This window comes from Caenorhabditis elegans, chromosome V (assembly GCF_000002985.6).
Source record: "Caenorhabditis elegans chromosome V".
NCBI classification, from domain to species: Eukaryota; Metazoa; Nematoda; class Chromadorea; order Rhabditida; family Rhabditidae; genus Caenorhabditis; species Caenorhabditis elegans.
Window position 1 is genome coordinate 18,123,734 of NC_003283.11, and position 23,025 is coordinate 18,146,758.

The 23,025-nt window shown below is 35.5% G+C and overlaps 11 protein-coding genes and 2 pseudogenes across 18 annotated transcripts; 9 read left to right on the forward strand and 4 right to left on the reverse strand.

Moving 5' to 3' along the window:
* The first annotated feature begins 205 nt into the window (after window positions 1-205).
* fbxa-107 (F-box domain-containing protein) lies at window positions 206-1,514 on the forward strand. The gene is made up of 4 exons (NM_075135.5): window positions 206-284; window positions 423-500; window positions 551-1,193; window positions 1,242-1,514. Exons 1-4 carry the CDS (start codon window positions 244-246, stop codon window positions 1,431-1,433), a joined length of 954 nt encoding a protein of 317 aa, NP_507536.1. The 5' UTR covers window positions 206-243; the 3' UTR covers window positions 1,434-1,514.
* A 127-nt stretch (window positions 1,515-1,641) lies between these two features.
* Window positions 1,642-3,472, forward strand: fbxa-210 (F-box domain-containing protein; the record flags this gene model as incomplete). Of its 2 annotated transcripts, NM_001269854.3 has the most annotated exons (5): window positions 1,642-1,649; window positions 1,976-2,209; window positions 2,264-2,347; window positions 2,414-3,146; window positions 3,206-3,403. In NM_001269854.3, 5 exons carry the CDS (start codon window positions 1,642-1,644, stop codon window positions 3,401-3,403), a joined length of 1,257 nt encoding a protein of 418 aa, NP_001256783.1. The 2 variants fall into 2 exon arrangements, with proteins under 2 accessions (NP_001256783.1, NP_001256784.1); NM_001269855.4 differs by lacking the exon at window positions 1,642-1,649 and having other exon boundaries at window positions 3,206-3,472.
* A 313-nt stretch (window positions 3,473-3,785) lies between these two features.
* Window positions 3,786-5,155, forward strand: fbxa-211 (F-box domain-containing protein). Its single transcript, NM_001392689.1, has 4 exons — window positions 3,786-4,027; window positions 4,072-4,155; window positions 4,205-4,853; window positions 4,901-5,155. Exons 1-4 carry the CDS (start codon window positions 3,954-3,956, stop codon window positions 5,111-5,113), a joined length of 1,020 nt encoding a protein of 339 aa, NP_001379262.1. The 5' UTR covers window positions 3,786-3,953; the 3' UTR covers window positions 5,114-5,155.
* Window positions 5,156-5,436: 281 nt separating this feature from the next.
* Y37H2A.12 (F-box domain-containing protein) lies at window positions 5,437-7,396 on the reverse strand. Of its 3 annotated transcripts, none has more exons than NM_001269856.4 (5): window positions 7,327-7,396; window positions 7,066-7,257; window positions 6,934-7,017; window positions 5,857-5,926; window positions 5,437-5,751 (listed from the first exon to the last, which is right to left on the reverse strand). In NM_001269856.4, the coding sequence occupies exons 1-5, from the start codon at window positions 7,374-7,376 to the stop codon at window positions 5,557-5,559; spliced, it is 591 nt and encodes a 196-aa protein (NP_001256785.1). In that variant the 5' UTR covers window positions 7,377-7,396; the 3' UTR covers window positions 5,437-5,556. The 3 variants fall into 3 exon arrangements, with proteins under 3 accessions (NP_001256785.1, NP_001256786.1, NP_001256787.1); NM_001269857.3 differs by having other exon boundaries at window positions 5,438-5,751; window positions 5,830-5,926; NM_001269858.3 differs by having other exon boundaries at window positions 5,438-5,926; window positions 7,327-7,392.
* Window positions 7,397-7,885: 489 nt separating this feature from the next.
* Window positions 7,886-9,544, reverse strand: Y37H2A.18 (F-box domain-containing protein). Its single transcript, NM_001269859.4, has 3 exons — window positions 9,459-9,544; window positions 8,492-8,978; window positions 7,886-8,134 (listed from the first exon to the last, which is right to left on the reverse strand). The coding sequence occupies exons 1-3, from the start codon at window positions 9,497-9,499 to the stop codon at window positions 7,934-7,936; spliced, it is 729 nt and encodes a 242-aa protein (NP_001256788.1). The 5' UTR covers window positions 9,500-9,544; the 3' UTR covers window positions 7,886-7,933.
* A 22-nt stretch (window positions 9,545-9,566) lies between these two features.
* Y37H2A.7 (F-box domain-containing protein) lies at window positions 9,567-10,745 on the reverse strand (the record flags this gene model as incomplete). The annotated part of the gene is made up of 3 exons (NM_075138.3): window positions 9,567-10,158; window positions 10,387-10,470; window positions 10,525-10,745. 3 exons carry the CDS (start codon window positions 10,743-10,745, stop codon window positions 9,567-9,569), a joined length of 897 nt encoding a protein of 298 aa, NP_507539.3.
* A 243-nt stretch (window positions 10,746-10,988) lies between these two features.
* On the forward strand, window positions 10,989-12,289 carry fbxa-212 (annotated as a pseudogene). The gene is made up of 4 exons: window positions 10,989-11,188; window positions 11,249-11,332; window positions 11,576-12,226; window positions 12,280-12,289. Coding segments are annotated over exons 1-4 (945 nt in total).
* A 681-nt stretch (window positions 12,290-12,970) lies between these two features.
* fbxc-46 lies at window positions 12,971-13,981 on the reverse strand (annotated as a pseudogene). The gene is made up of 3 exons: window positions 13,902-13,981; window positions 13,713-13,848; window positions 12,971-13,657 (listed from the first exon to the last, which is right to left on the reverse strand). Coding segments are annotated over exons 1-3 (903 nt in total).
* Window positions 13,982-15,261: 1,280 nt separating this feature from the next.
* Y37H2A.10 (C6 domain-containing protein) lies at window positions 15,262-16,954 on the forward strand (the record flags this gene model as incomplete). 3 transcript variants are annotated; one of them, NM_001404191.1, is made up of 5 exons in its annotated part: window positions 15,262-15,382; window positions 15,430-15,498; window positions 16,547-16,620; window positions 16,666-16,767; window positions 16,814-16,954. In NM_001404191.1, the coding sequence occupies 5 exons, from the start codon at window positions 15,262-15,264 to the stop codon at window positions 16,952-16,954; spliced, it is 507 nt and encodes a 168-aa protein (NP_001391183.1). The 3 variants fall into 3 exon arrangements, with proteins under 3 accessions (NP_001391183.1, NP_001256789.1, NP_001256790.1); NM_001269860.1 differs by lacking the exon at window positions 15,430-15,498; NM_001269861.1 differs by lacking the exons at window positions 15,262-15,382; window positions 15,430-15,498 and having other exon boundaries at window positions 16,618-16,620.
* A 773-nt stretch (window positions 16,955-17,727) lies between these two features.
* On the forward strand, window positions 17,728-18,844 carry Y37H2A.11 (DUF281 domain-containing protein; the record flags this gene model as incomplete). Its single annotated transcript, NM_075142.3, has 6 exons — window positions 17,728-17,848; window positions 17,895-17,981; window positions 18,024-18,068; window positions 18,172-18,230; window positions 18,276-18,377; window positions 18,782-18,844. The coding sequence occupies 6 exons, from the start codon at window positions 17,728-17,730 to the stop codon at window positions 18,842-18,844; spliced, it is 477 nt and encodes a 158-aa protein (NP_507543.3).
* A 271-nt stretch (window positions 18,845-19,115) lies between these two features.
* On the forward strand, window positions 19,116-19,901 carry Y37H2A.13 (TransThyretin-Related family domain). Its single transcript, NM_001129563.3, has 4 exons — window positions 19,116-19,302; window positions 19,347-19,440; window positions 19,512-19,618; window positions 19,662-19,901. The coding sequence occupies exons 1-4, from the start codon at window positions 19,133-19,135 to the stop codon at window positions 19,720-19,722; spliced, it is 432 nt and encodes a 143-aa protein (NP_001123035.1). The 5' UTR covers window positions 19,116-19,132; the 3' UTR covers window positions 19,723-19,901.
* An 81-nt stretch (window positions 19,902-19,982) lies between these two features.
* Y37H2A.14 (uncharacterized protein) lies at window positions 19,983-20,987 on the forward strand. Its single transcript, NM_001269863.5, has 3 exons — window positions 19,983-20,079; window positions 20,322-20,758; window positions 20,811-20,987. Exons 1-3 carry the CDS (start codon window positions 20,048-20,050, stop codon window positions 20,885-20,887), a joined length of 546 nt encoding a protein of 181 aa, NP_001256792.1. The 5' UTR covers window positions 19,983-20,047; the 3' UTR covers window positions 20,888-20,987.
* Window positions 20,988-22,643: 1,656 nt separating this feature from the next.
* On the forward strand, window positions 22,644-22,885 carry C14A6.3 (Small hydrophobic protein; the record flags this gene model as incomplete). Its single annotated transcript, NM_001380861.2, has 2 exons — window positions 22,644-22,682; window positions 22,729-22,885. The coding sequence occupies exons 1-2, from the start codon at window positions 22,666-22,668 to the stop codon at window positions 22,883-22,885; spliced, it is 174 nt and encodes a 57-aa protein (NP_001366878.1). The 5' UTR covers window positions 22,644-22,665.
* Between the last annotated feature and the right edge of the window lie 140 nt (window positions 22,886-23,025).

Consider the following 23,025-nt stretch of genomic DNA (forward strand, 5'->3'; position numbering starts at 1 on the left):
TTCAGAAATTTCAAATTTTATGGAAAACTTAGAAGAAATTTTCGGCAGACTACTGTAGCCGACTTTTGCGTACTCGGCATTTCATTTGACGAGCACGTAATAGTCACAAGTTTCGATTTTTCTCTGAATTATCACTTTCAATGACACTTTTCTGATTTTCTCCCTCATTTTCTTTGCCCAATAGTTTTTTAAAATCAATTTTCAGGGGCATTTCTCCTCGGGTTGGAGGCTTTCGCTGGGAAAATGGCCGATAATTTGGATGAAAAAATGAAATCGTTGAAAATGTAAGAATTTTACGGTTTGAAGTGCCACGTATCCTGATAAATTGACTGAAATTATGAGATTTTGGCAGGGTTTTACTGAATTTCAAAAAAAAAAAATATTTTCTCGCGAAATTAACTTTAAAATTGTTTTTTTTTCAGCTCCAAAGCTCCGTCGATGTCGAATTTGCCATTGGACGCCGTTCATAAAGTTGTGGAAAAAGTAGAACCAATCGATCGGTACAATCAGAAGTAGTTCTTGAAGAATTAATTAACTCAAAATTTTTTAGGCTTTCTCTTCGAAAAGTCTGCCGCAACTTTCGTGCAATCGTCGATGACAAGGATCCGGGATTCAAGAGTCTTTGGCTTGATTTATTTGATAATACGTTTCAATTTGAGCTGTTTGATGCGAAAAGTAATGCCATACAACACGATTTCAATGGTCGAACTTGCACAGTTCAATTCAATGATCGAGAAAAACGTTGTTTCACAAGAAATGCGTTGAAAATGGCGTTGAATGACGTTTCAGTATTGATTAAGAATCCAAAGTTTCAATTGGAACGTTTTATTTTCTCTACAATCTATGAAGACACTGAAGACGTGGAAACAGCGATGAACTGGTTTAAATCAATTTCCGATTCTGGAAACTTGTGGAAAGTCGGAAAAATCATATTGAGAACTAGTGATTGTAATATTCCGCGAATTCTGTCCAGTTTCCAGCCAGCAGTCCTCAGAAGTATTACAATTCCGTACCATCTGAATTTGAGCACCCTGGTTGAAATCTTCAAATTGGAGCAATGGAAAATGGCAAAATCAGCTTCGATTAAATCATGCCAACGTTCGCGTTTCCCCTTCGAAAATCTCGTTCATCTTTCAAAGTTCAGATTACAGCTGGGTCATTTTACGGTCGCTGATGCTATTAAAATCCGCGATGTTAGTTTTGCATATTCTCGTCCCCCAAAAATGTTTTTATATTTTCAGGTTCTCCTGAAATCGGCCAATTTTAACAGCGGAACTATCATTGTGTTTGACCCTTCCATAATAGATATTCTGCGTGTTTTCGATCCAAACTATAACGTCATGGAGGATAAAGGTTTCTATAACGATGGAGAAGGAGCCAAATTCCTCATCACACACAATGATCATGAAATGACAATCAAACGAATTCTATAATAATCTAAAATTCCAATTTCTAAAAATTCAGAATTTTGTATCATTTTTGTTGTTATTGTTATGAAAAATCACGTTTTCCAAGTTTTTTCCGCATTTTTCGAAGGTTTTTCACCTCAATTTTCCTACTTTTTTACGTTTTTCACAGTTTCGCATTGAAATTGGAATTTTTCAGAAATTGGCCGATCTACTTGCGGATGAGTCGGATTCGATGAAAATGTGAGAATTCAGCTTTGGAAATCGTCAGAAACTGAAATATTTGTGAAAAATCTCTAAAAACCCATAAATTTCCACTAAAAATCAAGTTTTCTCCCAAAAAATAAATTAAAAAAGCATCGTGGGTACGGTAGACGGCAGAGTACGCAATGGCAAGTGTTTGCGTACATAGCAGTGTATTTGACGAGCAACGTATTTTTTTTGTTTCGAAATATAACATTTTAGTCGATTTCGCGCGTTTTCACTCAGTTTTTGACTGAAAAACAAAAAAAATCATGAAAATAAACTTTTTTAATTGTTTTAAAAGCAAAATTACTGTTTATTTTCAGAAAAATCGATATGGCTTTACCAGATGAGAATCCGAACGCTGTGACGCATATTCGGAACAATAAAATTGCTCTCCGAGCATGCATTTCCTATGAATATTTGATTGGAAAATCAAGCTTTGAGGCCTACAAATCATTCTGCAAGCAGATGGGCGATGATATTATGGAATATGGAGAATTCGATTTTTGGTTCTATACACTTGGAAAAGAAGGAGTCGCATTGGATAGTGAGATAAGGTATTAAATATTCAGTTATTATACCAATATTTCCAAAATTAATTGATTTTTCAGTTGGAATCCGAAATCCAAATTGCTTGGTGACATGCCGAATGAGATTCTCGTCAAGATTATGGACATCCAGGATCCGATCAATCGGTAAATCAAGCATGTCTTTAATAATTACAAGCATGTCTTTAATAATTACGAATCACAACCTTTCAGAATCGTTATTCGCAAGGTTTCACAACGATTTCGTTCGCTGTTTGATGTAATGGATCCGGGATTCAAATCGTTCAAGTGTGTGCTTGATACTTCGGAAGTTGAAGTTGTTCTGAAAGATAACTACACGCCGCGCGACGACTCCTATTCTGAAGCTGATGACTATAACTCCGAATATGAGGATGATTATGATGATTATGAAAGACTTCTGAAGGATACGATCATATACGATGAAGATATTCGTGAAAAATCCCATGTAAACGTCAGATGTGGAAATCGAGTTAAACAAATGAAAGACGAATTGTACTATGAAAGAGCTGCCAAGGATCTGCTAGTGATTCTGAAGAATCCGAAGCTTCGTCTTGAACAGTTCATTTTCAAATTCGGTAGTTCGCTCGCATATAGTGATCTCAATCAAGCTGAAAATTTCGCATCGATTCTCAAATCATGCTCACCGATTCACGCCAAACAAGTCAGAGTGGAGTATCCTGACCTTGCATTTGATGCATCGAAAATTCTATCGCTGTTCCAACCAAAAGCGCTCACTAACATCAAACTGAAATGCTCTAATTTGGCTGATATCTCTGCAATCTTCGAACTGGAACAGTGGAAAAATGCGAAATCGGTGGAAATTAATAGTTTCACCAAATTTCCAATTGGAAATCTCTTCCATTTGTCTCAATTCTCAGTCAAGCTGGAATCTTTCTCCGTTGACGATGCAATCAAAATTCGAGATGTAAGTTAATTTTTTAATTTTTTTCGTTTTATTTATAATTAAAAACAATTTTTTTCCAGATTCTCTTGAAATCTCCTTCATTCCAAAGCGGCAAATTCACTTCATATTCGTCGAATTTTCAAGAGATGCTGAAAGTCTTCGTGCCACGTTTTGACGGCCTGAGTGGCTCACTTGTATACACCAACAAGAAGTTCAAGTTCATCATCGAAGCTCACAGAGGCTTTATCAAATTCGAGAAAGTCGGAGCAGCTGTTTAATTTTTTGTTTAACTGTCCCAATGTCCTAATGTTTTATTTTTTTGTTGAAAATTTAAATTCTGATCTGTTACAACTTCATTCAATATTTAATTTGTTCAAGGGCTATAGCTTCCCCTAATTTTTTTTTAATTTTGAGCATTTTCGCAAATTTTCTCGTTTTTTGCACTTTTATTCCAAAAATAACGCGTTAAAAAAAATGTCTGAAAAATTGCCTGAGAGTACGGTAGACAAACGAAGTACGCAATGACGAGTGTTTGCGGACTTGGCAGTTCACCCGACGCGCAACGGATTTTTCGAACCAAAATTTCAATTATTTGACCAATTTCGCTAGTTTTTTCTTTCTTTTTTCAGATTTGAAATCTTGAAAATGTTCATTTTTCAGGTAAATCGATTGATCTGAATATGGCTTCATCGACAGAGAATCCGAGAAGCTTGGAAACTCGGAAAGAACAAAATTTTTCTCCGAGCATGCATTCTCTACGAATATGACCAAGGGAAATCAGTTTATGAATCGTATTTGTCGTTTTGCGATGCTGTAGGAGACGATTTCATGGAATATCGAGAATTCGATTTCTGGTACTACAAGCTCGGAAAAGAAGGAATCGAATTGGATAGTGATTTGGAGTAACATAGAAAATTGAATGATTTAGTATAATTCGAATTTCCAGATGGGACCCAGAAACAATTTCGCTGTCGGACATGCCAATGGAACTCACAGCTAATATCGTGGAATTTTTAGATTCTTCTGCCAGGTATAAAGATTGTTTTTTATATTGTTTCCGCTAAATAATGTATTTTCAGAGTCTCCGCACGCGCAGTTTCCCGAAACATTCGTAATATCGTTGATAGGAAAGGTCCGGTGTTTAAACATGCCAAACTTTTGATATCACCTACAGAATGCTCCATGAACTTCCAATCCGAGCTGAGTAAACGGCTTATTCGTGCAACGTTTCCATCTGAAACCTCAACTCCCGATGAGTTTGCTGAAATCGAGAAGGCGAACAACATTGCATTTGATGAAATGGCACAAATTATCAGAAATCCGAAACTGGAGTTGGAGGAGCTTCAAATTGAGACAAAGATACAAGATGAGCAGCATGGCAGAGCAAACATAGCTGAAGTTCTCACTCGCGTTTTCAAACCGATTTCTCCTGTGACTGTCAAAGAAATTGAGACTTCCGATCTGACATTTCCGGAAGTTGAACGTATTTTGTCTCATGTGGAACCAGGAAGACTTGAAACAATTCATTTTATCGATCCTTCATTTGATAATAGTAATTCTGAATTGTTTGATGCTTTCATTCAATCAGAACACGTCAGAAAAGCAAAGGAGCTTCATATCACAAATATAGTAGCATATTCTTTTCCAATTCAAAAACTCTTCCATCTCGAGAGACTCTACGTTACAATCGGCGTCTTCTCCGCACATGATGCCATTAACATCCGAGATGTAGGTTCAATTACTTAATATTGTTGTTACATCTCATCGTATTTCAGGTTCTTCTACAATCAGTTAACTTCCAATGTTTTCATTTTTATGTTGAAAAAGCCGGATTTGATGTCGTCGAAATTGTGAGATTGTTTGACCCGAGCTATTCCGGCGATTCAGACGGAACAATCATCTATCGCGCATACAACTTAGTTTTCAACATTCATTTCTCCAGGCATCGTTTGCGCTTTGAGAAGCGTGTCACAAACAGTTATTATTGATTTTTCTATTTTGTTTTTGTTACACCATGAATGATTATTAAAAAATGACACAGTTTTAGCAAAAAACTTCTCTTCGTATCTGCGGTACCGATTTGCCGAACACCAATGTGATGTGCCTTTCTGAACACTTTTTCCCTTTTTTTCTAGATGTTTTCATATAATTTTTTTACTTTTCAGAATAAATATAGGAAAATTCAGAGGATGCGTACAATTTTGCCAATTAAAATTGAAATTTCCAAAAAAAAAATGTGCAAAACCACAATTGGCAGAAAGTTTTCAATTTGGGCAATCGCTTTTTTTGTTTGTATCACCGTGTAAAGAAACTAAAGTTTAAAAAATTTATATAAACAACAATATCGATTTAAAAAAATAATACGTTTGGAACAAAACTATAACCAGACAAAAAAAAACAGAGTGCAATTATTATACTAAAAACTACAAAATTAAACGCCGGCTCTTTTGATCCCAAAGCTTCTTTCTTCGCATTTGACGGCGAATTTCACATAATTCTGCTCAAAGACAATTTCGTTGGCTCCGTTGTGCTCGTAGTTTGGATCAAAAACTTTTCCAATGGCGGCAGGATCACAAGTCAGAACGTTGATGAGACCATCCTCGAAGCATTCCGATTTTGTGAGAATCTGGAAAAAAACGACTGTACAACTATCATCAGTCAGAAAAGAGTATTCAATTCGATTTGAATCAAGCAAAAGCCAGACGTAGTTCTGATCGACGAGAAGCACGACCTTTTTGAAGCCGTGGCCGATGGCTTTTGTGAGACTTCTCAGGCTTTGTGACACTTTTCCAAGCGGCAATCTGAAAAAAATGTTGATTTTTGATTTTTTTTAATGCGGATTTTTTTTCGACAAAGCGGCAAATTGCAAATTTGCCGCTTTTCGACAATTTTCCAAAAAAAATCGATAATTTGTCAGAAACGAAATCGACGAATTTTCAGAAAAATCGATAAATTTCCAGAAATATCGATAAATTTCCAGAAAAATCGATAAATTTCCAAAAAAAAAAATCAATAAATTTTTAGAAAAATCGATACATTTCCAGAAAAATCGATAAGATTTCAAAAAAATCGATAATTTCCAGAAAAATCTATAAATTTCCAGAAAAATCAATGAAATTCCAGAAAAATCAATGAAATTCCAGAAAAACCGATGAAGTTCCAGAAAAATCGATAAATTTTCAGAAAAGTCGATGAATTCTAAGAAAAATTGTTAAATTTCCAGAAAAATCGATAAATTTTTAGAAAAATCGATAAATTTCCAGAAAAATCAATGAAATTCCAGAAAAATCAATGAAATTCCAGAAAAACCGATGAAGTTCCAGAAAAATCGATAAATTTTCAGAAAAGTCGATGAATTCTAAGAAAAATTGTTAAATTTCCAGAAAAATCGATAAATTTTTAGAAAAATCGATAAATTTCCAGAATAATCGATAATTTTTCAGAAAATTCAATGAATTTCCAGAAAAATTGATAAATTTTCGGAAAAATTGATTACATTGGTGAAAAATCGATCAGCGATTTCAAACTCCGCCCACGGCACCTGATTGGTTTAAAAGTGGGCGGAGCGAATCGCTGATTGGTCGCAGTTCTCATATTATTTTATTGGAGAGAATTTAGAAAAAACTGGATTTTTCGCGATTTTTTAGTTCAAAAAATCTCCTCGCCATCAATATTTCTGACATTTTTTTGTAAAAAATCACAGGTAAACGGGAAATTATCGATTTTTCGGCCAATTTTGAAGTTTTACCGAATTTTTTTTAAATTTTAATGAAAATTGTAAATTTTCTAAATTTTATCAAAACTCTACCTATCAATTGGCTCCACATTCTCCAAAATCGTGTCAACAACTTTAAGCGGCATATTCGAAAGTGTCAGACTATCCGGGTTCCAGCTGAAAAATACATTTTTTGTCAAAAATCGCAATTTTTAATCAATTTACATCAGTTTTCCGCTCAAATCCGCATTTTCTTTTCCAATTTTATAGAACCAAAAATCGAATTCCCGATATTCCATAAGATCGTCGCCAATTGTTTTGCAGAAATTCTTATATGCTTCGAAAACTGGCTTTTTTTGAAGAAACTCGTAGAGAATGCATGCTCGGAGAGCATTTTTGTCGTTTCGAAGGAGATCTCTGAAATATTATATTTAATTTTATTGTAAAAAAGCAAATTAAAAACAAATATAAATTGTATAAGCTAACTTTTTCGCAGAATCCGGGATTTCGCCTTCTAGAATGCCTTCTACTTCCATTTTCTTGCAATTTTCTGAAATTTTAGCCTTTATTTTGTGATAATTCAATCATATTCATCCGAAAAATCGATTTAAATCCAGAAAAAGCTGGAAAAATCAATAAAACTGAGAAAAAATTGCTCGTCAAATAACGCGCCGGGTACGCAATGCGCATTGCGTACTTCTTCAACTACAGTACCCCACACGAAAAATTTTCCTCATAAAATATCGATTTTTCCCAATTTCAAGCGAAAAATCACGAGAATTACGATTTTGAAACTGAAATATAGCTCAAAATTATAAAAAATATTGCTGTTTAACACTTCCAAATTGTAGTTTGTAGTGCTTTAGTGTTTTTAATCATAAAATTCCTGATTTTTGTCGATTTTGAGCAAAAAAAACGCGAGTTTTAACTCGAAATCATGAAATTTGGATAAAAATCCGAAAAAGTCTACATTTTCAACGAAAAACAACAGTTTTATTAACAAAAAAAAGGGAAAAAACTACAAAAAAAAACGGAAATTTTCAAAAATCAACAGAAAACAGAACAATATTCAATCAGACTCAGCGTCTAAATTCTAAACCTTGGTGATATAGATGATATGATTGACACTGTCCAAATAGAAGCCGATAACAAACTTGAAACCTTGGGTCTCGAAGCGAACTCCAGCAGGAAGTGGTTCAGAGTATTTTGGGTAGAATACTTTCAGAATTTCCATGAAATCAGGATTTCCAACAAAGATTTCAGCACCTTTAAAGCTGGGCTTTTTCATGAGAATCTGGAAAATTAATTATTTTTTTAATAGTTATATTTTTTTTAGTTGTATGGCTATCCAATACTTATTAATATATTCATTATTAGAAACTATCCGAAAAAGTATCCTCCAACACCCCTGTTGTATACCCAAAATTAGACAGTGATTTCAAAAAAAAGATAGTTTCCAGTCGCTGGACAAGTCGGGCAAATTTCAAATTTTGACTAAGTTTAGGTCATTTTTTGAGACGTTTTCAAGAAGTTTTGCGATGAAATTCGGTGTTTTCAGGCAATAAAAAGATGCATTTTTAGTTAAAACGAACATTTTTAAACGAAGAAAATGTACGAATACGAATTTCCCCCATTTTTAGTTAAAACGAACATTTTTAAACGAAGAAAATGTACGAATACGAATTTCCTCGAGGTATCCCGGTTCCAAGTACGGAAGAACGTGATCACTAGTATCACCGTAGGCATCGTTAAGCACAACCGCAGTCACTCGAATGGGTTTCAGCTTTTTCAGACAATTCTCAACGAGTTCCGTGTACTCGTCGTCGCGGAGCATATTGTAGAAAGTGACATCGAGAACTTCAAGCGAGAATTTCGGATTTTGCATGATTTGGCACAAGTCGGAGAGACCAGCTTTCAATGGGCATCCTTTTGACACGTGGATTTCCTTGTCATTATAGTTAAGTGTGAAGTCGTCCTCTTGATCCGAATATTGGACGTATTCAACGCTGTTCTCATCAACATCATTAAAATTTATGAAAAAGGACCAATTGCCAATGTAAAAGCTAATCTTCTTGAATGCGAGGGCCCGGCTGTCGATGATGTCACGGAAGCGATGAGACACGTTTCGAATTGGGAATCTGAAAAAAATGTCGATATCACATTTTAAGGAAATCACGTGGTGTCAGAATGTCTCATTTCAGCTTGATCTATGTTGATCTACAAAAAATGCGGGAGAGGAGACGCAGAGTTCTCAACTGATGTTGCATAGTTAAGAACGTGCTGACGTCACATATTTTTGGGCAAAAAATTCCCGCATTTTTTGTAGATCAAACCGTGATGAGACAGCCTGGCACCACGTGGGAAATCCCTATTTTCTTTTGCCAGAAAATCGTGAACTGTGTTTCAGATAAAAATCAATGTGCTTTCTTCTGGAAAACTACTATAAATTCTCGTTTTCTTACATTTTAGCGAAAATTTTCTTGATTTTCCCTTGAACACAAAAGTTAAATTTGCGTTTTCGCAGAAAATTAATTCACGATCTGCGTAAATCGATATATTTTATATTCTCTGTTATTCTTTCTATTTTTAGTCATTAGGAACATTTAGTATTCACTAACAGCTCGATTGGCATCACACGGTCGAAAATTTTGTTGAGCATATCGTCAGGCAGCTCCAAAAGTTGACGACTTTTCGGATTGAATCTGAAATATTTTAAATTATTTAATTTATATGTTTTTTTTTGTCAATTTTTTCCAAAATACCCCCCCCCCCCCCCCATCCATAAAGAATCGCTTCGCAAGTTTAAACTGCTCAGTCTTGATAACCCTGTCACACTTGGCAAGCCAAGAATGTGCCTCAAAATGAATATCCTCGAGTTTTCCCGGCTCTAAATACGGAAGAACGTGATCAATAGTGTCACTGTATGCGTCGCGGAGAATAACCACCTTCACTTGAATGGATTTCAGCTTTTTCATCATATTCTCGACGAGTTCCATGTTCTCTCCTCTGAGATATTCGCAAAATGTGACATCGAGAGTTTCAAGCGAGAATTTCGGATTTTTCATGATTCGGTACAGATCCGACAGACCAGCTTCTACGACGGATCCTTTTGCCACGTGGGTTTCATGTTCCTTATACTCAATAGTAAATCCCTCCTCGTCTTCATCCTCATCTCGAGAGTATTGAACGTCTTCATCATCGTCATCAAAATTCATACTAAGACAAAAATTGGCAATGTTCAGTTCGATTTGCTTGAATCTGGGAGCCCGTCTGTCGATGACGTCACGGAAACGACGAGACACTTTTCGAATTGGGAATCTGGAAAAAAATGTGATATTTAAAAGAAAACCCGTGTAGTTTAAAGTACGTTCAAATCGTTTTTTTAATAGTGTTTGACAAAAATCAATGTATTTTCTCCTGAAAATTACAAATCCTCGTTTTCTTTTTTTTTCAGCGGAAATTTCTTCGATTTACACTTGAACAACGTTAAATTTTTGAGAAAATTCAATATTTTCTGCCAATTTTTGGCAATTATTAATTACTAACAGCTCGATTGGCTTCACGCAGTCGAAAATTTTGTTGAGCATATCGTCAGGCAGCTCCAAAAGTTGACGACTTTTCGGATTGAATCTGAAATATTTTAAATTATTTAATTTATGTTTTTTTAAAATTTCTTCAAAATACCTCAATTCACTGCCCAATTCGGCATTTTCCTTTCCCAATTGATAGAAGAAAAACTCAAATTCCCGGTATTCCATTGAATTTTCTCTGAAAACATCGCAGAAAATGTTGAAAGCGTCGAAAATTTCGGTTTTCTGGAGGATTTGGTACAGAATACATGCCTGTTGGGCATTTTTATCCTGGCGGAGAGTGAGGAGATTCGCATTATCGTCGGGATCTGTCATTTCTGCTGAAAATTAAGATTTTTGAGTTTTTTCAAGACGAAAATTGATTTATTTTGAAAGAAAATTAAACAAATTCAGCGCAACAAATTTGAGACAAACATTTTTCTTCCGAAGTACTGTAGATTTCGAAATACGCAAGGTGGTTGCGTACTCGACATTCAACTTGACGCGCAACATTTTGAATAGCTTTTTTTGAATAATATTAAAGTAAAAATAGCCAAAAATATGCTTTTTTCAGCAAAAATGACAGATCCTGACGAAAATGCGAATCTCCTTATGCTCCGCCAGGATAAAAATGCCCAGCGGGCTTGTATTCTGTACGAAATCCTCCAGAAAACCGAAATTTCACACGCTTTTGACATTTTCTGCGATGTTTTCGGAGAAAATGCAATGGAATATCGTGAATTTGAGTTTTTCTTCTATCAATTGGGCAGTGAATTAAGGTATTTAGAGGAAATTTGAAAAAAAAAACAACATAAATTAAATAATTTAAAATATTTCAGATTCAACCCGAAAAGTCTTTAACTTATGGAGCTTCCGGACGATATGCTCAATGAAATTTTCAACTACGTGAAGCCAATCGAGCTGTTAGTGGAAATTAATTACCCAAAAATTAGCAGCGGCCAAAAAATGCGAATATTTTGGAAAATAAATCAAAATTTACTTTTTTTTTCAAATAAAAATTAATTTTCCGCTTAAAGTGAAAATTAGAGCAATTTCAAAATTTTTTCAGTTTTCCAAATCAAAAACACTGGAAATTTCACAAAAAACTGTAAAATTTCCTGCAAAAAATGGGGTTTTCCTTTAAATTTGTTATAGATTTTTTCCAGATTCCCAATTCGAAAAGTGTCTCGTCGTTTCCGTGACGTCATCGACAGCCGAGCTCCCGGATTCAAAAAAATCGACTTGGACATTGCCAATTTATACTTTATCATGAATTTCGACGATGATGAGAACAGCGTTCGGTACCGCCGTGAGGAACCCGAGGATGAAAGATTCATTATTGCATACGGGGAACAAAAAGTCAATGTGGAAAGCGGTTGTAATGTTACAGCTGGTCTCTCCGATCTGTACCGAATCATGAAAAATCCGAAATTCTCACTTGAAACTCTCGACGTCACATTCTACAAATACCTCCGCGAAGAGAATATGGAACTCGTTAAAAAAATGCTGAAAAAGCTGAAATCCGTTGATGTTAACACTGTAATCCTCCGTGATCCCTTCGGCTCCACTAATCATCACGTTCTTCCGTATTTGAAGCCGGGAAAACTCGAGGAAATTCAATTCGTTCCGCATTCCTATGTCTCGTCGTGTCATGAGATTCTCAAGACGAAGCAGTTTAAACTTGCCAAGCGATTCTTTTGGGAAGATCAAGAGTGGAAAATGTCGAAAGACACGAAACTTGGGAAGTTTTTCCACTTGGAACACTTTACTACTTCGGTGGAAGAATTCACAAAACAAGACGCGAGAAAATTAAAAATGTTCGTTTTAACAACAAAAATTTGGTTTTATTTTCAAATAATTAATTTTCCAGGTTCTCATGAAATAGCCCGGCTTCCAGACGGCGACGATCTTTGTGGAAATGCCTGATCCTATGGAAATTCTGAGAGTATTTGAACCGAAATGGTATGAGCCACTTCCTCCTGGAATTTGGTTCGAAACCCATGGCTTCAAGTATGCTATCTTGATCACTTCGGACAGATTCGATGTCGCCAGGGTTCCGAGTTTCGATTTTTTGGATCATCTCAATAATTTTACTGACTCTGATTGATTATTGTTCTGTTTTTTTTGTTGGATTTTTGAAATTTTGCAATAAAGTGATGAAATATTTTTATTAAATGTAAGGTATTGTTAAAAACAATAAAACAAATAAAAATAGGTGCAATATTATACGTTAACATTTGCTAAATTGCCGCTTTTGCCAGAAATTTTCAATTCCTGCAACTTGCCGGTTTGCCGACTTTTCCGAAAAAAAATTTCATAGAATTTTCTCAATTGTCAAATTAAAAGTATGAAAATTCATACGATGCGTACAATTTTGCCGAATAAAATTGAAATCTGACATTTTCAAAAAAATGTGCAAAGCTTTGCAAAGCCACAATTTGCCGAAAATTTTCAATTTCCCTGCTAAATAGAAATGGTCTGAAATTAAAAAAAAAGTATTTTAAGAGAAATAAAAGTTTATTCGAAAAACTTAGAAATAATTAATAAAAAACTTCAAGTAATTATTTATCTTGTTTAGAAATCCAAATCTTAAAGACAAAATCGTCTTCCTTTTTCTCAACATCAGCAGAAATGAACATCGCATCGTTCAAACTGAATGCGATTTCATTTGGGAATTCCTCGCATCTGCTATGCTCATCCTCTTCGTCTTCATCATCATCGTCATAAATCACCGGATCTTCTCCTTCTGCCAGTAGAGTGAATACTTTGAATAAATCCGAGACCAAATTGGCATCCCGTATGACGAAGCTACGAGTTGTGTCAGCTTTCAAGTCTTGTTTGAGCAAAGCGTCAATCACATTGAGAAAATCGATAACCTCAACACCCTCCACCTCAACTTCGATCAATTCGTTCGGTAGAGTTTCGATGGCGTGGAATAGCTCACGTGGGACAACTGAAAGCTGCAACCCTTCAGAAGTTCGTAAGATTTCGTGTTGGTTATATTGATCGAGCAATTCCAGCGAGTTGGAGAGAACGATTAGTTGCAGTGGCATGCTGTTCGAATCAATAAATCGATTGATGAGCGGATTATCTGACGACCAGTGAGAGAAATTTCAAACTTTGAATTTCTCGAAGGACTGCGGAAGATCAAGAATGAGACCATCTTCTGGAAAATCCAACCAGTCAACATTCATCTGCGGGCGTCGTCCCTCGAGCTGCTTCATCGCCAGAGTGAATGGAGCTTTGAACTGAAAATTTATTTATTGAGAATTCCTAGAATAACAAAAACTCAATAAAACTTACCTTGTTCTCAGTGCCAAGCGAGTATTCTACTCCATTGACAGAAATTTTCGTTTGATTTAAAGTTAAGGCCTTTATAACAAGAGTCTGTGACTAATCGATCTTTTCAAGAGATGGGCATTGCGCGGCAAGTCGGAATCTGAAAATTTGAAAATTACGTGTTAATTTTATTACTGAAACTGTTGTTCTCACCTTGTATTCGCCTCCAAGTGCTTGATAATGCACTTCATGGCTGGATAGGAGATTGGCTTCGATTCCATGTTGGTAGACATCTGAATTTTTTGCATAAAAATTATTTAATCGGTATTTTTCACAAAAATCGTGAGAAAAATTCGAAAAAAAAAACAGTTAAATTCCGAAAAAAAAACAAAAAAAATGATTGAGAAAAAATAAAAAACTACGGTTGAACACACATCGCGGCGAGACCCGTGCAGAAAGATATCTGTGTGTCCCTTTAAATTTACAGTAATATTTGCGTGCATTTTCGGCTTCAAATGATAGAAAATAGACCCAAATGACGGAATATAAAAAGTAAAAAATTATTTTAAAAAATGTATATATTTTTTTTGCAAATTTTTGCAAAAATACAAATAACAATTATTAAATTCGAAAGGAATTCAAATTTCATTCGCCGTTTCTTTGATTTATGAATAATTGAAAAATTCAATAAAAAATTTTGGGAAATGTTTTAAAATCAGCTCTCTCAAATTTTTCTGCGCTTTCCAAAAAAATTAGTATGAAAAATGTCGAACGAGCGATTTCTTTTATGTGCTCAAATAAAGTTTCCTCAAACCAGCTTTCATATTCGGTTAGTTGCCGGTTTGGCGATTTGCCGGAAATTTTCAATTCCGAAAGTTTGCCGGTTTGCCGGAAATTTTAATTCCGGCAATTCGCCGATTTGCCGGAAGTTTCAAATCCGGCAATTCACCGACTGGCCGGAAATTTCAAATCCGGCAATTCGCCGACTGGCCGGAAAATTTCAATTCCGACTTTTTGCCGATTTACCGGCAATTTTAATTCCGGCACTTCGCCGACTTGCCGGAAACTTTCAATTCCGAAAAGTCGCCGGTTTGCCGGAAATTTTAATTCCGGCACTTCCCCGACTTGCCGGAAACTTTCAATACCGGCAAAACGCCGGTTTGCCGGAAACTTTCAATTTCGACAATTCGTCGACTTGCCGGAAATTTCCAATTCCAGTACTTTGCCCATTTGCCGGAAGTTTCAATTCCGGCAATTGATTGATGTGCCGGAGATTTTCAATCCTGACAATTTACAGGTTTGTCGGAAATTTCCAATTCCGACAATTTGCCGCAACTTTTCGGCAATTTGCCGATTTTCCGGCAAATGGACAAGTTGCTATTATGATTCACATTTATAGGCTGCTTCATAGTAAATTATGATTTTCTAAATGAAACAAGTGCGAATTATCAACAAAATTGAGCTTTATTGCGCTGTGCTTCCCCGCGCTTGCTAATTTCGATTAAAAAACAGGATTACATTGGCATGCCGTAAATGAAAATCCGAATGAGGAAGCAAGCTTGGTCATGAGAAAATGCCGCAATATCTCTCATTGATCCCCCCGTGTATACAAATGATCAGTGCCTTTTCTATTTTTCTCATCTTTATTCCCTGGACTTTTATCCATGCATGCATACCTACGCAACAGATTGAAAGTATGTGAATTCAATGATCTCCCGTTGTATATGTTCTAACATTTTAGCGACTACATATCCTTACATAGCACCTACCACCATTACTGTCCTTACTACCACTACTACAACTACAACCAGTGAGAATTAAAGGTGGAGTAGCGCCAGTGGGGAAATTATTAAAAACCACTTCTTTGGTCTCAAAATGACCGAATATCATGATACAACTTCTGAAACAATTTTTGAAATTTTTTTATTTACGGTCAGAAAGTGTCAATTACTCAGTTTTTGCCACTCATAATTTTGGAAGTCGACCAAAAAAAAATTTTTTTTTCGACATTTTTTATGTTTGAATTTTGTTTAGTTCATTTGCACTAAAACATTGTAGGGGTCGAAACACGCGACATTTCTTTAAATTTCCTCAAAAGCTCGTATTTTTCCAAATTTTAGCAATGTGCCAAAACTTTCACCGGAAATTATGAAAAATCTAATTTTTTTGGGGTGTTTTATTATTACCGGTACAGAGAGTGTAGATAGTTAGAGAGTGCCAGACATCCGGGACCCAATCGGGCGGGGCGCGCGGAAGAGACGATTTTGTGTCGATTTACGACATTCCTCGTTGTCATCATTTCGTAAATCGACACAAAATCGTCTCTTCCGCGCGCCCCGCCCCATTGGGTCCCGGATGTCTGGCACTCTCTAACTATCTACACTCTCTGTACCGGTAATACTATCAAAATTTATGAATCGATCCTTCAATTTTGCAAAAATCTTTGCCGCACAGAAAGTTGGGCGGAGCGTCCTTTCGCAACACTGCCGCGCGGGGTTTGCCCCCGGCCCTTTTTCGCTTCTTTTCTTGTTGATTTTTTCAATAAAGTTTCGATTTTTCTTTTTTTTCGAATTGGATAACATTTTCATCCGAAAAAAAGAAAAATCGAAACTTTATTGAAAAAATCAACAAGAAAAGCAGCGGAAAAAGGGCGGGGGCAAACCCCGCGCGGCAGTGTTGCGAAAGGACGCTCCGCCCAACTTTCTGTGCGGCAAAGATTTTTGCAAAATCGAAGGATCGATTCATAAATTTTGATATTATGACATTCGGTCGTTTTAGATATAAGTGTATTTGGACAAAATCTCCACTGGCGCTACTCCACCTTTAACATTTGTGATCTTACTAAAAATGGGTTTCAGCGACTGTGACCCCCGATTGCGTATCCTGTACGGTTGGCTTGCTCACATTCACCACCGCAAACTTCGGTGATATGGTAGGTTTTGCTAAGTTCCTTCACCAATAAACTATTATTTTTCAGACCCCTATTCAAACACCTGGAACCGACGCAAATAACTGTGCAATTCTTACTTTGACGTGCCAAGGTACACCTGTTGATCCACTGAACAATGTTTATCTTATAGTAAGTCACAAATTTTATGCTCGCCCTAAAAACATTATTGTTTCAGTACTACTCGGATTCTAAAGTCCCACGAGATGCTGGCGCGGATAGCGGTACAGGATCCATACAGACGGTTCTGACATGTGTTAATGGAGTTTGGGACAAAGGTGGCTATGAAATCAATGAAGTTGAGTGTCAAGTGCTCTGATGGGTTTTAATAATTGTCAGTTTTCATGTGTATGTATAATACAGATTTTTTGAATATTGTGAGGTTTTTTTTCTAATAAATTAATAATTGAAGTTTGTTAAGCTGTGTATGTTTTACCTCTAGGAATAAGGTAAGTATAAAATAAGCCTTTCGAAAAAACTGAAAAAAAAATCATTTCGATCTCTACAGGCTGTTGCGCATATTTTCAGTTATTATGAAATATGTACATTTTTGCTTACGCCCTTATACACAAAACTGATAAGATTTTGAAAAACGGAACATCAACCTCTTTAAAAACTTATAAAAGGCCCGAATTTTACTAGGTTTTTATCACTTTCCAACTCAAGAATTTGAATTTCGCAACATTAGGAAAAGATGTCAACTGGAGCAAACAAGGTTCGAGTGAAGTGAGATTTTGCAGGGTTAGGCTTAGGCTGAGGCTCACGCTCAGGCTCAGGGTTAGGGTTAATTAGTCTTGCATGCAAAACCTTATCAATTCTGACTGTTTTTTTGATTGGAAATGTTAAAATACCCTGACGATGTACATGGTGGGCCAAAATTATGTTGACAAACGTTGTTCAAGTTTAAACTCAAGTTTGAACGTTTGTTAGTTCAAAAAATGAATTAATGATACATCCCGTTTTTGATATATCCTGTAGTGGTACCCTATGACATGAGAGCGCACAAATTTTGATTGAAAAACAGGATTTCATTGGCATGCCGTAAATGACTATCCGAACGAGGAAGTAAGTTTGGTCTTACAAAATGAGAAAATGTCTGAATATCTCTCATTCAACCCATCGTGTATACAAATGATCAGTGCCTTTTCTATTCTCCTCATTGTTATTCAACGGACTTTTATCAATGCGTGTATACCTACACAACAAATTGAAAGTATGTGAGTCCATTAATCTGTAGCCTGAAATTTTTTTATTTTTAGCCACTACATATCCTTATATAGCACCTACGACCATTACTGTCCCTACTACCACTACTGAACCTACTACCACTACTACAACTACGACCAGTGAGAATTAACATTTGTGATCATATTGAAAACGGTTTTCAGCGACTACTACAACTACTGAGACCCCCACGACAACTACAGTTGCAAGTAATTCCGAACTTCTACAAAAACTGTTATTTATTTATCACAATTCATAAAAAAACATACACATAAACCTTACATTGAACAAGTTTTCCTGAAAAGTTTACAGATTGCGTATCCTGTACGGCTGGCTTGCTCACATTCACCACAGGAAATATTGGTGATACCGTGGGTTATACTAAATTGCTTTTCCAGAAAACTATTATTTTCCAGACCCCTATTCAATCACCTGGAACCGACGCAAATAACTGTGCAATTCTTACTTTGACGTGTCAAGGTACACCTGTTGATCCATTAAACAATATTTATATGGAAGTGAGTATAATTTTCAGTCCTCCAATTTTTGGGGGTTTTAGAGGTACTGTAGGACTACTGTATGTTTGCATAAGCTGAGTTTTGGGCGCGGATAGCGTTGCCGTTTTATTCAGGGACGGTAGGGGCACTATAAAATTACTGTTACGTTCCCTACTTATACTTAGCATACTACTTCTTGAATACAATTAGTACTTAGACGCATACTTATTGTTAGTATAAAAGGTTTTTTAACACGCTGATTTCGATTTGAATATGACAATAGTTTACCAAAGAACAATCGGGGGTTTTCTTTAATTCCAAATTTCATTAGTCATATAGCACCTATTAATAGTCCCATAGTACCTATTAGAAATACAGTTGTTATCAAATCACATACATACTAGATACAATAAATATTATTTCAGTACTTCTCCAATTCAAAAGTCCCACGAAATGCTGGCGCCGATAGCAGTACACGGGCACCTTGATGGGGACGCTGACATGTGTTAATGGAGTTTGGGAAAGGAGTGGCCTAGAAATCAATGAAGTTGAGTGTCAAGTGCTTTGACGTAGTGAAAATAAATTACGAAATATTAGTTGCAGGTATTTGAAAAATAAAATAAATGGTTTGAATTTAAACTTTTGGTTTTGTGGACAATTGAATATTTCCTGCAAAAATTCTTGCAAAAATTCAATTGTTCCCTGATTTTTCTTCTTCGGGAAACACTATATAACAGCACCTAACACATTTTGCCAGTTACTTCCCATTTCTCAAAATGGTTCGTTTTTCTGTCCTCACTCTGTGTATCATATTGACTGCAACTGCCACGTCAGCGCAGGAAATTCAAAAAATGAATTTCAACGGAGTACTGAACTGTACACATGACGCATATAAAGTTCAGCTGATGAGAATTTACGATAAAATTGGAGTGGAGGAAGTAGCATCGTGAGATTTATACATGTGTTCATATTCTTTCGATTTTATTCCAGCAATTTCGAATATCTTGGTGGTACAACCGAATTCAGCCCATATGGACACGGAAATTACTACTCGGTTAATATAGACGCTAGTAGAGCCGGAAAAGTGAGCAAATTCTTAATTTTTAAAATTTTATATACAATGTATAATGCTTCCTGTATATATAACAACTTCAGAATAATTTTCACATATATTACTTCATTATGCACACCTGTAGCAAGTACAATGACCAAAAGGTAACCCTATCGCTTGTCGATTTGGGGATTGTTCCATTTGTTGAGGGGTAAGGTTTGAGTTTTGTATTGTATAGCCGGAAAAAATTACAGAATGATTGTTCGCACAGAGGACATCAACTTGTCGATGCTTCATAGTTCTTTAATCTTGTGAAAAATCTCGGAAAAATGAATATATTTGGTGTATTTAAATACTATGCGTTTCTATTGTTACTGTGACCGTTTTGTTTTTTCGGAGGTGGTAGATCGAAACACCCGACAAAATGTTTTAAATATACCAACAAGCTGTAGCTCAAAAGTTTTTTTTTCAGTTATTATGAAATATGTGCATTTTTTGCCGACGCCCTTATTCACAAAACTGATAAGAGTAGGAAAAACGGAACATCAACCTCTTAAAAAACTTATAAAAAGGCCTGATTTTTACTAGGTTTTCATCATTTTCCGAATTGAAAATTTGAATTTCGCAACTTCAGAAAAGGATGCCAACTGGAGCAAACAAGGTTCGAGTGAAGTAAGTGAGATTTTGCAGGCATAAGCTTAGGCTTAGGCTCAGGCTCAGGCTCAGGTTTAGGCTTAGGCATAGGCTTAGGCTGAACATATATATAGCTAAACCTAACTATAAAACCTAGGCTTTGGGCTTGGTTTAGGCTCAATTGGTCTTGCATGCGAATTTTTATCAATTCTGATTGTTTTTTAGTAAAACAATTAAAATACCCTGTTGTAAGATATACTGCCTAACTTTCTAGTTTTCAGGGAAGTGATCAAAATCGATAAGGATGGGTTTCAGAAGGTTCTCAAAAAGCATGCAGCCAAGAACCCTGCTCCCAAGGTTGAGAAGGTCCAAGCCAAAAGAGCTAATAATAACAGAAAAAAACGAGATAGCCAGCGCACAGTAGAAAAGGAACATATAAGCCACGGAATTGTGAGCACCGAGATTCCAGCAGCGGATCCGAAAGCCCACGATGAATCGCCTAAACAGATGCCTCTAGTAAAGAAATCGAAGAAGAGCCAGAAAAAGACCAACAAGGAAATTGTGGAAGTAGCTCCGGAGGTAAGAGATGAGGCACCACAGCTGGAATCCCAAGTAAAGAAACCTAAGAAGACCCAGAAAAAGCTCAAAAAGCCGAGCTACCGAGAAGTTGTGGAAGTGAGCACCGAACCTCAAACAATTGAGGAAAAGGGTTTTCCTCGTGAGTTAAAAATTTCCGTTATGACCAATTTTCCTTATATTCCATATTTCAGGTATCATCTGGATTGCCAGCGTCATTTGGATCCTTGGAGTTTTTATGGTTTTGGTTAATGGTCTCCTTATCAAATGAGTCAAGGGTGTGATTATTACCTTGAGCAAATAAATTATGAAATCTATCAGTTTACTCACATCACTTCCCCAGCAAACCCTGAAATAAAGTAATAACTCTTTATCAGCATACCGATTTTTGAGATTGGTATTTGAAATTGCACTCCAAAATAGTCTGTAAAAGGGAACCTATGGTCAAAACTGACGTAACTTTAAAATTTGATTAGCTACGAAAATTTGATACAAAAAAGGTTATACATTTGTCCAAAAACTAGCCTAAAATAATGCCCAAACCTTTAATGGTGGTAGCATTAAAAAAAAGCATTTTTCAAGTTTTTTTGAAATGAATATTGTACATAGGTACAAAGAAGGTTATACATTCATCTGGAAGGACAAAAAATTAGCTATTTCTTAAGGTAGAACACTTTTTTACTACTTGAATATATCAAGGCTAAAAGAGCGTTCTAACTTTTAATTGTGGTAAGAATTTGAAAAAAAACATTTTCCGAGTTTTTTGAAATGAATATTTTAGATAAAAATAAGGTTGTACATTCATATGAAAGAACAAAAATTCTGTCACTTTTGGTTTTTGGAAATTGGAAAAGTCTGTAAGATATATTTATTCATCAGTTGAGGTGTAGTCAAAATATTTTATTGCATTATTAGTCTAAATTGTCTAAAAACACCGAGTTTCACAATGACAAACCTTTGTTGAGAAACTTTGAAGTAGAATTTCTAGATTGAAATACGCCTTTTTCAACAATGATAGTAACATTTTGAAAAACAAAAAAAATTTTCCGGGTTTTTTTAAATGAACATCGTAGATCCAAAGAAGGTTATACATTCGTCTGAAAGAACACAACATTTGCTACTTAACATTTCTTAGGTTGTCATAAAAGTTGAGTAAAGATGATGATTTTCTAGCTAAAAACATTTTCAAAAAATGACCTAAAATTAGTTAAAATATGAGATTTGACTGCCAATGTCGCAGCCACTTTTTTTCACCGTCTAAATTAGAGTATAATTATTAATTATCCTTTGTTTTCATCTGAGTTTAGGTACATTTAAGGTCGTTGAATCACCAGATTTGGTAAAATTTTGTAATTTCTGGTGATCCATTGACCTTAAATGTACCTAAATCGAGTTTAAAACGCAAGATTATTGACTTGTAACCCCAAAATTAAACTGTGATTTCAAAAAAGTTAGTTTCCAGCCGCTTGACAAGTCGGTCAAATTTCCAATTTTAACTAATTTTAGGTTATTTTTTAAGCCGCCATAACTTTTTACTTTTGGTTTTCAACAAGTTTCATTATGAAATTCGGTGTTTTCAGACAATTTCGAGTCTAACAAGGCAATTTAAAAAAATTTCGATTACACCACCTTTACAGTGGCAATCAAACAATACTTTGAATCCTTGCCAACCGAATTCTACAGGCAGGAGATCCACAAGGATATTGACAGTATTGTTAATCATGATCGAGCATATAACTTATTTCTTGTTTGAGTTTGCTTCGAGAAATAAATGACTGAAAAATAGGATAGGACACTCTCCACAACCTAATACATTTCACATTGCAGTAATTGGTTTTTATGGTCGAATTTCGGAGCGTATGTCAAATTCTCTCGGCGATGAAGCGTTTGACATGTTGTGATGTATGCTGATTTTTAAATATTAAATAGATAACATTTTTCTCCGTGGCCTTTGTATACTTTCAATAATAATAATAATGGTTTTAATTTTTTCTTTCAAATTATTTCAATTATTTTCAATTTTTTACAGCTGCCGATTTTTATTGTAAAATGCATACACTGTACAAGTGAGTTAGCGTGAAAATTGAAACTGATAAGGAATTAAACTTTCAGAATTCTTCTCGCAGTTCTCTACGTGCTCATTATTATCGCAATTTTCATGTTTGTCTTCCTATGGGTCTTAGTTATTTTGGATATTATCAAGATTCTTGGTAAAATTAAAAAGTTGAAGAAGGAAAAGAAATCGAACTGTGCTCTCAGAAAATTTTAATATATAATTTCTTACAATGAATACAGTATTTTAATTATCAAACTCTGAAAACTTGGTTCAAACTCCTTGCTGCAGAAATTAATGTAAATTACAATCGTTGTATGCAAAATTTTTAATGTCGAGTTAGAAATTTTTGGTTG